The sequence below is a fragment of the Leucoraja erinacea genome, chromosome 16, assembly GCF_028641065.1.
Source record: "Leucoraja erinacea ecotype New England chromosome 16, Leri_hhj_1, whole genome shotgun sequence".
NCBI classification, from domain to species: Eukaryota; Metazoa; Chordata; class Chondrichthyes; order Rajiformes; family Rajidae; genus Leucoraja; species Leucoraja erinaceus.
The window spans coordinates 37,682,973-37,695,217 of record NC_073392.1 but is presented as its reverse complement, the minus strand read 5'-3'; the positions used below and the strand labels follow the sequence as shown (position 1 = coordinate 37,695,217).

Genomic DNA, 12,245 nt, shown 5'->3' with positions numbered 1-12,245 from the left:
TAGACCAGGTCCTCAACCACGCATACATTTTCCCCAACCTCCTATTCATATTCTCAGTAGAATATGGCATCAAAATTAATCCAGAGATTTCAACCCTTTAGGTGCTGTTTTTTAAAAATCTCTCGATATTCATTCTGCAAGACCTGAGAATTTTCTGCAACTTCACACTTACATTTTTGACCCTGGTACCCAGGAAGCAATATATCATCCTAATATCTTGTTTTCAGTCACAGAACTTCTTGTCTGTCTAACGAGTCTCCTATCACTGTAGCTATCCCTGTCTCTATTCTTTGCGCCAGAGACCTGGGTGCTGCTTTTGCTCTCCTCCCAAAGGCCATTCCCCTGGCACTCCAAACAGTATCCAAAATGGTGTACACTTTATTGAAGGAACTTCCTGCAGAATCCTGCACTCAACCCCTGTTACTCAGCTTTTCTTGGTGGTCACCTAACTACATGTCTCCTGCACCTTAAGTGTGACCAGCTCATTGAAACTCCCATTGATGATGCTCTCATTATCACAGATGAGTCCAACTGCAGCTCTAGCCACTGAGGTCGGTCATGAGCAGCAGCTGCACACATTTCCCATTGCGAAAGTTTCTTCAATCTCCCACATCCAACAGGAGAAGCACATGACTGCCCACCCTGCCATCTTGACGACAAGGCAAATGAAGAAAAGTAAAAAGACCGTGGTTTATCACTGCTCATCCATGAGACCTTTAAAGCCTCAATACCTATTACTCAAACTCAGCACTTGGAACCAAAACACAACCACTATCACAATGGCCACTCTGTTAGAGGCAATCTTCTTTTTATTTGATTCTCAGGGTCATGTCTGCCAGAAAAGGATTTTTTTTTTTAAGCAGTGGCACTCCTCCTCTTTACTGCTTCGTCGTCACTTGAGAAACTAAGTTCTTACCATAACAGCTGCTTACAAACTAGAATTATGCACCAATGACGATTTAAAAATGATCAAATCTTAAAACAGATCTTAAATCAGGTTCATGGTTCAAAATAGTTGTCAAATTTTGAACAAACCAATTCAAGCACCAAACAATATACATTTGCAGATGTAACAAAACCAACTAGGACTAATATCAGGATATCTCGAGTATGGCATTGGGTAAACAGAGAAGACTAGATGGGCAATTAAACAAAATTAGGAAAGCTAATCCTAAAGGGATAAATTATTGGAAGTATGCATAACAAGAAAACAAGGAGTGCATTGATTAAAAGCATAAAATAGAAGAGCTGCTGGAGGAACTCCGCTGGTTCCTCCAGCAACTGTCATTTTTTGCTACAGATTGCAGTGTCTGAAGTCTCAGTACCTCCAAGTATTTGATAACTTGTAAGTTCCTTAATTGTAATATTGGATCAATGTTTATGTCCTCCGCATTGAGCAGCTGAAAAGTTCCCACATTTATTTCAAAATTTTGCAAATTAGTTTCAGGATAGTTTTGTTTACTCTCTTCTGCTTATTCATTGTTTTCATAGCTTTCTCAGGTTTAATCAGCAATGATTAACAATACACCAACTTGGGTTTATAGTAGGCCAGCGAGGTTCAAGTGGGCCAGTCTAATATCAGCTAATTGGACACAGCCGTCATTTAGCTGTAGCCTCAGCTCAATAACACTGAGGTTTGGCCTCTCCCGGCCTGTCTGCCAGAGAGGGGGATTAGAGCGGCATCCGAGAGGGGCCGCTGTCACATGTCTAATTCCCCTTGTACAGAAATAACTCAACAACTGAGCATTCATTGCCTTCGGATATACAACCTTAGGCAGGAAGAAATTGGTCCTCATCTCAGCCCCAATTAGCTGTCTCTTTAGCCTGTAGTTCTTGACTATCCAGCTAGAGGAAGGAGTCCCCTTGCAACCACTTTACTAAAATGAGAACCATTTCAAGATTACCTCTCTTCTGAATGTCAGAGTGCAGAGGCCAAGTTTAATCTTCCTTTATGAGAAGCCTTTCTTCGCAGGAACCATTCTAATGAATCTAATATACACTCACTCCTGAGCATATCCTTTGTTGGTTATGATGACTATGTCCAAACTCAATACTCCAGATGAGTAATCAATGTTTTGCACAATCTTATATTATATTCCAATAATTCTGCAATGGCCAAAGTATAATTTGTGTCTTTTTACAATACTCTTACAATACTTTTTACAAAACAAAAATGTGACAAAGGGGGTCACATTTCAAATTCCTTCAAAAAAGTTGACAGGCACTTTATTGGGTTCATGACTAACATTGCATCAACAAAAAAAATATAAGATAGCATATTGATGGCAAGTTTCCGAAAATGGCATCAGAATACACAAATACATTTTGTGTAACGGTTGGCACAGTAAGTGCATGTATTTCTTATTCCTTTCTAATGTTTATGAATACCCCATGGACCAAGAAAATTGCAAGCACCACTTCATTCACCTGATCATATAGTAGAGTACTGCATCCATCTGAGTAGATATCGCAACACGCGTTACACATCATACACACAAACGTACGTTGCGGTGGACACTAAAAGGTTTTGTGTCCCAGAAAACGAATGTTACATTATTAACGAAAACCAAACATTTTCATCTATGTGATCTAAACGGTACATTAGCTTATGGATTTGAGCTATATTGATGGCCGATGATTCGTCAGAACATTTGATTTGGGCTGATTTTTTAGTAAGTAAAATGTCTCTGTAACAGTCGTTGCGAAGCTTTCCGAAATTGACACGAAGGAATGAAGTTAGCGACTTGGTCCGTACGAAAGGTAAACAAGAGACAGTGCGTTGCCAAATTGAAGATTCGCTCATTAAAAATAATTAACTCACCCAAAAATTGCTACTAGCATCGGAAACCTTGTTGGGTTTTTGAAAAGCATTCGAGGTTTGGAGCCTCCGTGATTTAACTTACGGAGGTACCGACCCCGATAACGGTCGTTGTGACAATGGACACTATGCACAATGACCGTTACGGGATCTTTACTGTACTGTATTATCTTTATGTTACTTTATTTTTCTCCTGGTATTGATGAAGATATTTCCCTAGATTATTATCAAAACGTATATTTATGAGGGGCCATATGAAGTTTACTTATGAATTAAATATTCATGACTAAATGTGGCAAAGTTTTTAATATCACATTTTTGTGTCCAAATTGGTGGTAAAACGATGAAAATTTGTGTCATGAACAAAGTTTTTTACCTTCGGTCTTGAAGTTGTCTAATTTATATCTGTTATTTATAAGGTTTCACATGATAGGTGATACTTTTGTTAAGAACAGTGTATTGGTAAAAAACTGAGATAATCTTGTTCCTCAAAATCTCTCCAGTATTGTAAAAAGACACATATGCCTTTCTTTTTTGCTTATTCTATGTTCACGTTTGCTTCGAGTCCCATGAGCTAGCCCACCAAGATTACCTCATGCGCCAATCTATCTATCTATCTTCTGTACATAACTAAAACTCTGATCTTGTGCTCTTCCAGTTTGCGTGGTTTTTCTATTTGCACATAAACGGTACACGATAGCTCTACGATATAACGTCAGCTTACTCACCGTTCTCCCGTGCTGCAAGTGCAACAAGTTTTGTTCCGATCTATAGTATATCGTAAAGGTTATTAAGGTTTATAAATCGTAAAAGCCGGGTATGCGCAGATTGCTGTCTGTCGCCGCCACACAGATTGTTCTCCTCTCCCGTCAGTCACCATCGCCACGCTGATTGATCGGGGGGGGGAGTGAGGATAGGCGTGAGTGGTGGAATATTGTGTTGGGGGAATGGGTTGCGTTGGGTGAACGGGTGAGTGGTGGAATATTGAGTTGGGGAACGGGTTGCTTTGGGGGGGAGGGGTGGGGGAACCAGGCCTCCCGTGTACTTATTCTAGTATTTAATAATATTAATCAACATTTAATACTGTTTTTATCTATTCATTATATAATTAACATTTTATCACTTGCTCCCTTTTTGTCCATTCTTCCAAGTTACATACGTCACTTTTTGATCTCGTAGCTCACTTTTCCTTCCAGTTTTGTAACATCCAAGTCGCTAATATAAAATTGTGGAAAGCTAGTAGCTGTGATAATCTCTTAAACATTCCATAAGTAACTGCAAATCAATATGAAAGGGAGGAATTTATTCTGTTGTTGTGCCTTAACCCAACCTTCAATAATTGCAGTGAAGTTATACCCAACCAATAGGCTCATCTATCAAAAAGGTATTAATCTCGAATGGTACTAAATCAAATAACTTAATGATAAAATGAACTAAAACATACAAAGATAGATATCTGTCCTAGTCAGGTATATTCAGGAACTCTGAAAATCTGGAGTAGAAATTGTATGAACCATGGCCGCGATGTACAAATCATCATTGGACAGGGATGAGGTACCACAAGACTAGAGGGTGGCTAATGTTGTGCCTCTATTTAAGGACTGCAGAAAAAACTGGGAACTATTGGCTAGTAAGTCCAACATTTGTCAAAGGAAAGTTACTGGAGAGGATTCTGTGGGATAAGGTGTACATGCATTTGAAGAGACGGGGATTGCCCCACAATCTTCCATGCATAGCTTTGTGTGAGGTGGATCATGACTCAAGAATTTGATTTGAGATTTGGAAGAAATAACCTAGAAGATTGACAAGGGCAAGGCTGTGAATATAGCATATATGGACTTCAACAAAATTGTGGATAAGGGTCCTGCATGGTAAGGTGCGCTGGAAGGTTAGATCGTGTGGGATCGAGGGAGGGTAAGCTAACTGGATATAGAATTGGCTTAATGATAGGAGGAAGAGTGGTGGTGGAAGGTCGTTCTTCAAACTGAAGGCCTGTGACCAGTGGTGTGCCTCAGGGATCAGTGCTGGGCCCACTGCTGTTTGTCATGTATACCAAAGATTTGGATGAGAATGTACAACGCATGATAGCAGATGACAATAGAATAGGTGGTATTGTAGACTGTGAAGATGGTTATCACAAATTGCAGTGAGATCTTGATCAGTTAGGCAAGTTGGCCAATGAACAGCAAATGGAGTTTTAAAGTGTGAGGTATTGCATTTTAGGAAGTCAAACCAGGGAAGACCTTCATACTGAAAGGTGGTGCACTGGGGAGTGTGGTAGAGCAGAGGATTTAGGAATATATAGTTGCAGATAGATAGGAAGGTGAAAAAAGCTTTAGGCACACTGGTCTTCATCAATTAGAGAATCGAGTATAGAAGTTGGGGCATTGTGTAACAGTGGTACAAGATGCTGGTGAGACCGCACTTGGCTTAATGTGTTCAGTTTTTGTCATGATGCAAGAGGAAATATGTCATTAAGCTGAAAAGCATGTAGAGAAGATTTACAAGATATAATGGGACTCAAAAGATTGAACTAAAGGGAGAGATGGGGCCGACTAGGACTTTATTTATTTGATGCAGGAGGCAGAGGGGTGTCTTCGAGCTGTATAAAATTATATGGGGAATAAATAGGGTGAATGCACAAAGACTTTTTCCCGAGGGATAGAAATTCTAGAACTAGATGGCATAAGTTTAAGTTGAAAGTGGAAAGATTTAATAGGAACCCGAGTGGCAACACTCCCACACAAAGGGTGGTGGGTATTTGGAATGTGCTGCCAGAGGAAGTTGGTATGGCAGTTGCAATAACAACATTTAAAATTACATTTTGGCAGGAACATGCATAGGAAAGGTTTAAAGGTATAAGGACCCAATAGACACATTGCCTTTACAATGTGATTTTCTATAAGACAATGAGAAACCTTATGTTACAGCTGAACTGCCTGAACAAATTTCTAGATTCAAATGACATCAGTGAGTATGGAAAGAAAGCAGGAATATGGTATTGAGATAGACGATCAGTCACGATTGTACTGAATAGCATAGCATACTCAAAATGACCGAAAAATCAGCCCCTGTTCCTATATGTTTTCAATGCCCAAACATTATATGTTTTAGTTAACATTTGTAGAAGGTACTAAAGTAACTTCCTGTTCATAGAGCAAGCTGCTTATAAAAGAACCAGCAGACTATCAAATGCACCTTATTTTCCAATACCAGTTTGTCAGGTGTCAATTCACGTGAATAACAGATGATGGTAGATGTGAGCTGTCTTAATCACTGGTATTCTCAACCACAAAGTCAAAAGCCAATTTTATAAGTGTTTTACAGAGCATGGATTAAATTTCAATACATATCTAAATATTAAAATGTTAATTACAATACATTGTATTATGAATATTTATTCAATGGTCATAAGTCCATAAAGTTTGCTGCATAATAACAATGGTTCAATATGCTTTTAAAAACTATTTACCTCATTCATTTATGTGCAATATTTTGGAAGTTAATTAATATCCTACATTTGCCTGCTTAACGATATCCTTTGCCTCCACTGGAGATGGTTGGTGAAACAATATCGACTGCGAAAGGACAGGAGATTACTGACAGCAACTTTTGGATAACCACTTTGACTTTGTATGTGTGAGCTCCCGAAGTTGCTACCCATTTCAAAATTGATTGAGCAGCTTGTTGCCCATACTCATCTTTACACTTCTAGCACATCTAATTTGGCTCTGTCTTTTAAAATGTCTCTATTATTCTGAGAAAAATTGGAAAAAAAAACAACTAATAAATAGATAAAACCATAAAGAGAACAAACAGGAAATAATCAGTCATTAACCCAATTCAAATAAATGAGGTCATACAAGTCATAGCTTCAGTAAAGGGAATAAATTGGATGCGTTTCAATATGTAAGTAGAGGAATTAAAAACTGTCCCCTCAGAATGATGTCACTGGCAGTTCTCAATGGAACCACTGACTGGAAACTAGAATGTTTCAGGCCACATGGAACATCGAACAGTGCAGCACAAGAACAGGCCCTTCGGCCCACAACGTCTGTGCCACGGATGATGCCACAACAATCTTGTATCTACCTGCTATAACCCATATCCCTTCATTCCCTGCATATCCATATGCCTATCCAAAAGTCTCTTAAATGTAACTGTAGTATCCGTCTCAACCACCGATCCCCGCAGCGTGTTCCAGACACACAATACTCTCTGTGTAAAAAAAGTTGCCCCAGACATCTACTTTAAACTATGCCCCTCTCAGCCTAAAGCAAAGCCCTCTATTATTTGTTGTTTCCATCCTTGAAAAGGGTTCCGATTGTCAACCCTAAGCTTGCCTCTATTAATTTTGTATACTTCTATTAGGTCTCCTCACAACCTCCAGCATTCCAGAGAAAACAATCCTAGTTTATCCAACATCTTCCTAAAGTTAATACTCCATAAACCAGGAGTCATTCTGATGAACCTCCTCTGCACCCTTTCCAAAGCCTCCGCATCCTTCCTGTAATGGGACAACCAGAACTGCACACAATACACCAAATGCGGCCTAACCAAAATCATAAAACTGGCATCATGACTTTCTGACTCTTATAGTCAATGCCTTGACTTATGAAGGCAAGCATAGCACATGCCTTCTTTGTCATTCTATCTACTTGTGTTCGAACTTTCAGAGAGTTATGGACTTGGACCCCAAGCCCAGTGTAATAACTAAGTATACACTGGTAGTTTGTTTGTCAGCACAGAGTGGTGCGGCAGTAGAGTTGCAGCCTTATTGCCACAGGGACCTGTGTTTGATCCCAACTACAGGTGCTGTCTTACAGTTTGTACATTCTTCCTGTGATCGCATGGGGTTTCTCCAGGTGCTCCAGCTTCCTCCCACACTCCAAAGACGTACAAGTTTGTAGGTTAAATGGCTTTGGTAAAAATTGTAAATTAAGGGGATCGCTGGTTGGTGTGCTCAGCAGGCGAAGGGCCTGTTTCCACACTGTATCTCTCAACTAAACTAAAGCCAGTATCTTTCCACAAGCACTTCATTCCTAAGTGAGTTTGAGGTGCTTAAAAAAAAACCTCAAATTGTGCAACCAAAATGTGCCCGTTTCATACCTTTAACTCAAAAGGATAGAATCCTTAATATCAAAATGATTTCCCTGCTGCTAAAACATGTGTAACGGCAAGCAGAGGAGAAAGACAACACATTGCGTATAATCTAAGATGAAGAAAAATGTATAAAGGACTGTCCAGGCAGTAAATGTAATACTTAGGATGCATTTAAAGACCATTAAAGAACTGAGAAACGAATGAGTAGCTTGTTGGGTCAAATGGTACATACTATCATCAAAAATAAATCTTATGCCGTGACATTTAAAACACAGCTACGAGAACAAAGCAAACATTGGCACAATTCATTCCAGCTCTGTTTCAGTATTTTCAGCACCTGCATTTTTGTTTGCATTTCAACCTCTATTTTCTGCATTTATTTTGCAATTCTATTGTTTTGTTTCTTCACAAATTTCACATGACCTGCACTTCCTTTTCTTTCAGATATCCAGCAGATGTTGTTCTGTATTTCTCACTTCCAGCATGGATTGTGCATTCCCTTGTGTTACACTTTCACCAGACAGATCAGCTGCCGTTAACAAGCTACCTTCACCCCCTCCATCAATTCCAATGTCAGTCACTCTGGATCTCAACCCCAACACATACTGTACGTATCATTTGTTCTTCCCAATATTCTCCCAACCTTCCCTTTCTCCAAACCTTAGGATATGCCAGTTTCCTTAACATTCCCACCTAATTTAAGAGTCAGCATCGCAACTCATTTAAGTGTCAGCATAGTAACTCCAGTTTCTCTCTCTACTGATGCTGCTGCGAAATTTCTGGTATTTTTATTTCACATTTACAGCATTTCACTTCTGTACCATTGGCACAATCCAAATGGGGGGAAAAAAACTACTGTTGGGGAAAAAAAGGAATGCAAGATGCTGGAAACATTCAACTGGACCAGCAGCATCTGCAGAGAGAGAGAGAGGTGGGGAGGTAGTTAGCAATGTTAGGTGGCTGACGGTTTATCACAACCCAAACTGTACTTGACAGACCAAATGTGTAAGAAGGAACTGCAGATGCTGGTTTACACCGAAGATAAGACACACAATGCTGGAGTAACTCAGCGGGACAGGCAGCATCTCTGGAGAGAAGGAATGGGTGACGTTTCAGGTCGAGACCCTTCCTCAGACCTCCCTCCTTTAAAATGTTAATACAACTCGGGGAGTTAACCCACCATAAGAGTTTGTCCTGGTGAATCAAGTGTGTGAAGAGCCAGAGAGACGGGTTAATGGCGCCTGTCTGTCAGAGATATTTTCCCTCTCTCTCCCTTCAAGTTGAAGAGACCGTTGGAAAGATGGCGCCCCCGGTGCTCGCGCTGGCCGCCGCCGCCGCCGCCGCGCACGCGCGCTGCCGCACTCTCCCGCCCCACCGCCCGCACAGAGGCAGCTTATAGCAAGCCGCGCATTTACACCCCATGCCATCACAGTCACCACAAGCAGCAACATACACACGTTCAAGCCTTCTTAAACATCCCAACGATATATATTTGGATTGCAACGCAACATCCCTGTGATTTGTTATTTATATTTACATATCTATATAAATCACAAGAATGTTGTGTTGCAATCCAAAACCACAAGTATAGTACACTCTGGTTCAGAAGGGTCTGGACCCGAAACGTCACCCATTCCTACTCTCCAGAGATGCTGCCTGTCCCGCTGTAACTCCAGCTTTTTGTGTCTGTGTTCGGTTTAAACCAGCATCTGCAGTTCCTTCTTACACAGTATAGTATCATCAATCTTTTGACGTCCTGGGGCATCCAGCCTTGACTGCCCAAGGGAATAAAGCCAACCTTAACGTCGAACTCTCCTTTTCTTTGAAATTGAACGTCCCATTAGATGCATTGTGAAATTCAAATCAAGGCTACTTGAAGTATGTACGCGCTGATGTCTATTCATACTGCAATATAAAGCTCCCTTCAACTGCGGTCGTTTCAGCTAAATGGCATTTCACCCGCTGTTATGTATCGATCTCGCTTACAGTATCAATGGCTTGATGTTTTCTTTACGCTTGCAATGTACAGGTACCGTTTCTGTTCTTGGCTAATATTTGATGGATAACTGTACTACGGTTACAATTTTCCTGAAACAGAAAAAAAAAATCCTCGGGCTCGCTTTATCTAAGAAATATCAAAACGTTAATAAAGGAAAGGTGTCACTGTGAAATTGCAGCTTGTAATGCATTATCCGTCAAACAGGAACGATACTTCCTGTTTGAAGTATTCTGACACGAGAAATGACAGCCGCGATTTGTTGAAACTAGTAGCGGCAGAATCTAAATTATCCCGCAGTTGATCTTGAGTAATCACAAAGCCAGATACGCCTTCTTATTTCATTCATTCAAGCACATTCATGAAGAATGATTTAAATTGCTAAAGTACGCAAATCGCAGGAGTGTACGTAAATTACACCTTAATACGAGAAGGCTTTAAAGTAGCGGAAAAGTAAAGGCCACTATTACACGAGTTCAGTTACTAAAAATATCACGGATTAGAGATTAACTAAATCGATTTATCAGAATACTGTCCTAAATACCGGGATGCCACAGATGGTACCTAATATTATACCAGTTTCACTGGAGCAATGTTTTGTTTTAATTCTGAAAAGCACGCAATACACTCGCTTAAACAAAATGTTTTATATATTTTGAAATGTTTCACATTAATTGGCGACGTCTTCTAATTTTGACAGAAATAACACCGGTCGAGTTATTTCGTCCCATATGTAAACTATAAATATCCAACGCCCTTATGCATAAACACCAGGAGCACAAAACATCGGTGTTTGCGTTTCTGGATACTTATCTTCTATTTAGTCATTCCCACCGAGGATTTGGGCAGCTAAGAACATCAAAGAATACTACTTCCTTTAGTTTAGAACTAAAATAATGGCTAGTGTTTATTTTTAAACACTATGCAATTGAGTTATATTTTGTAATTGATTTAAGCAATTCCGATTTTTTTTAAAACCTTGATTTAAAATCACTTTTTATCCAAGAAAGTATTTGAGTCGATATTAATTAAAAGGATTTGTATTTATAATCCACTGCCACATAAATAGCTGGAGACGTATAATAAAACCCAGTAGCTTCACTTTCTGTTGCCGTTTCCTAATGTCAATAAAGTGAGAGCAATGATCAGTCATATGATCACTCGAATCCTTGAAACAAAAATTATCGGAAATACATTAAAATCATCCGATTATAAAAGATCGTTAAGAGCTTAGGTTTCGACAGAGACTTGATTTTCCAGGGAGTATTTAAATCAGTACCTATTCAACTTAAATCAGCAAATTTTACTCCGTCCCTGCGTATTTACTTTATATCCGCTTCAACATACATAATCTAGTTTGCCTCATGCTTACTATTCTTATGAATATTGAAGGAAGCCCAGTCCTAACGTTGATAACAATGTTTGTTATTCATATAATATAGAATATTTATATTTCGAATTTTAACTTCCAACAATACCACGCCGGCAACATTCAGTTCATATCTTAAAATAACGGGTTACATTTGGCAAATGTAATTACACTGGATAAAGAAACCGGCACGGAGTATCAGCGAATCTTACTTTTCTTGTTTTAAGTCCTCTTTAATTGATGCTAGAGGCGTATAATTGGCGCTCTGTAAACGGCAAGTGGCCAGATGCCGCTGGTGTTCCTCTTTGAGAGAAGCATTTTCCTTCCACAGCTCGGCCACTTGCTGCTCCAGCTCCTCGATGCGCTTCTTCTGGTTTTCCAACAACTCTTGCTGAGTCTCGATTATTTTATTCAGCTCTTTGAGGTATTCCACGGCTCGGTTCGGGTTCTCCGCTGCGCCTTCCATGGCGAACATATATGCAGTGCATAAGTTCGTTTGCCCGCGGGGAAACGAATCACAGTCGTTCCTTAATACAGAGGTAAACACAAAACGCCTTTTTCTAGCTGCCTTCCGCCATTGTTTGTATTGCACTGAGTGAATGAGTGAACGTGTGGCTGGGGGTTTGGCCACCGCTGCATGCCGTCCAGCTGAGCTCAATGTTCATCACACGTACAAGCCGACGTGATTTCACCAGCTAGCTGTACTTAATTGAGGGAACTCGACTTAAAAAGGCAATTCACAGCATCATTTCACATCGTGCGTTTTGAACGCCTCTTTATAGGAGGGGAAAAAAAGAGAGAAATAATGGCAAAGAGAATATTTGGAGGAAGGAGTAAAGCTTTAACATAAAATAGTAACTCTGTGAGTCCCACCAAATCATGCTATTGCAGTGAAGAATGTAACTGTTTTTGTCAAAGCAATGATCGGATGATGAAAAAAAAACCACAGCACCAGAATT

General features: G+C 39.9%; 1 protein-coding gene across 2 annotated transcripts in view; it reads right to left on the bottom strand.

Moving 5' to 3' along the window:
• Nucleotides 1-11,761, bottom strand: part of iqsec1b (IQ motif and Sec7 domain ArfGEF 1b) — a 434,251-nt gene extending 422,490 nt beyond the window's left edge. For both annotated transcript variants that reach the window (XM_055648194.1, XM_055648198.1), the window contains exon 1: nt 11,499-11,761. In XM_055648194.1, coding sequence (XP_055504169.1) covers nt 11,499-11,761 — 263 coding nt within the window. The remainder of the gene's footprint in view (nt 1-11,498) is intronic.
• Between the last annotated feature and the right edge of the window lie 484 nt (nt 11,762-12,245).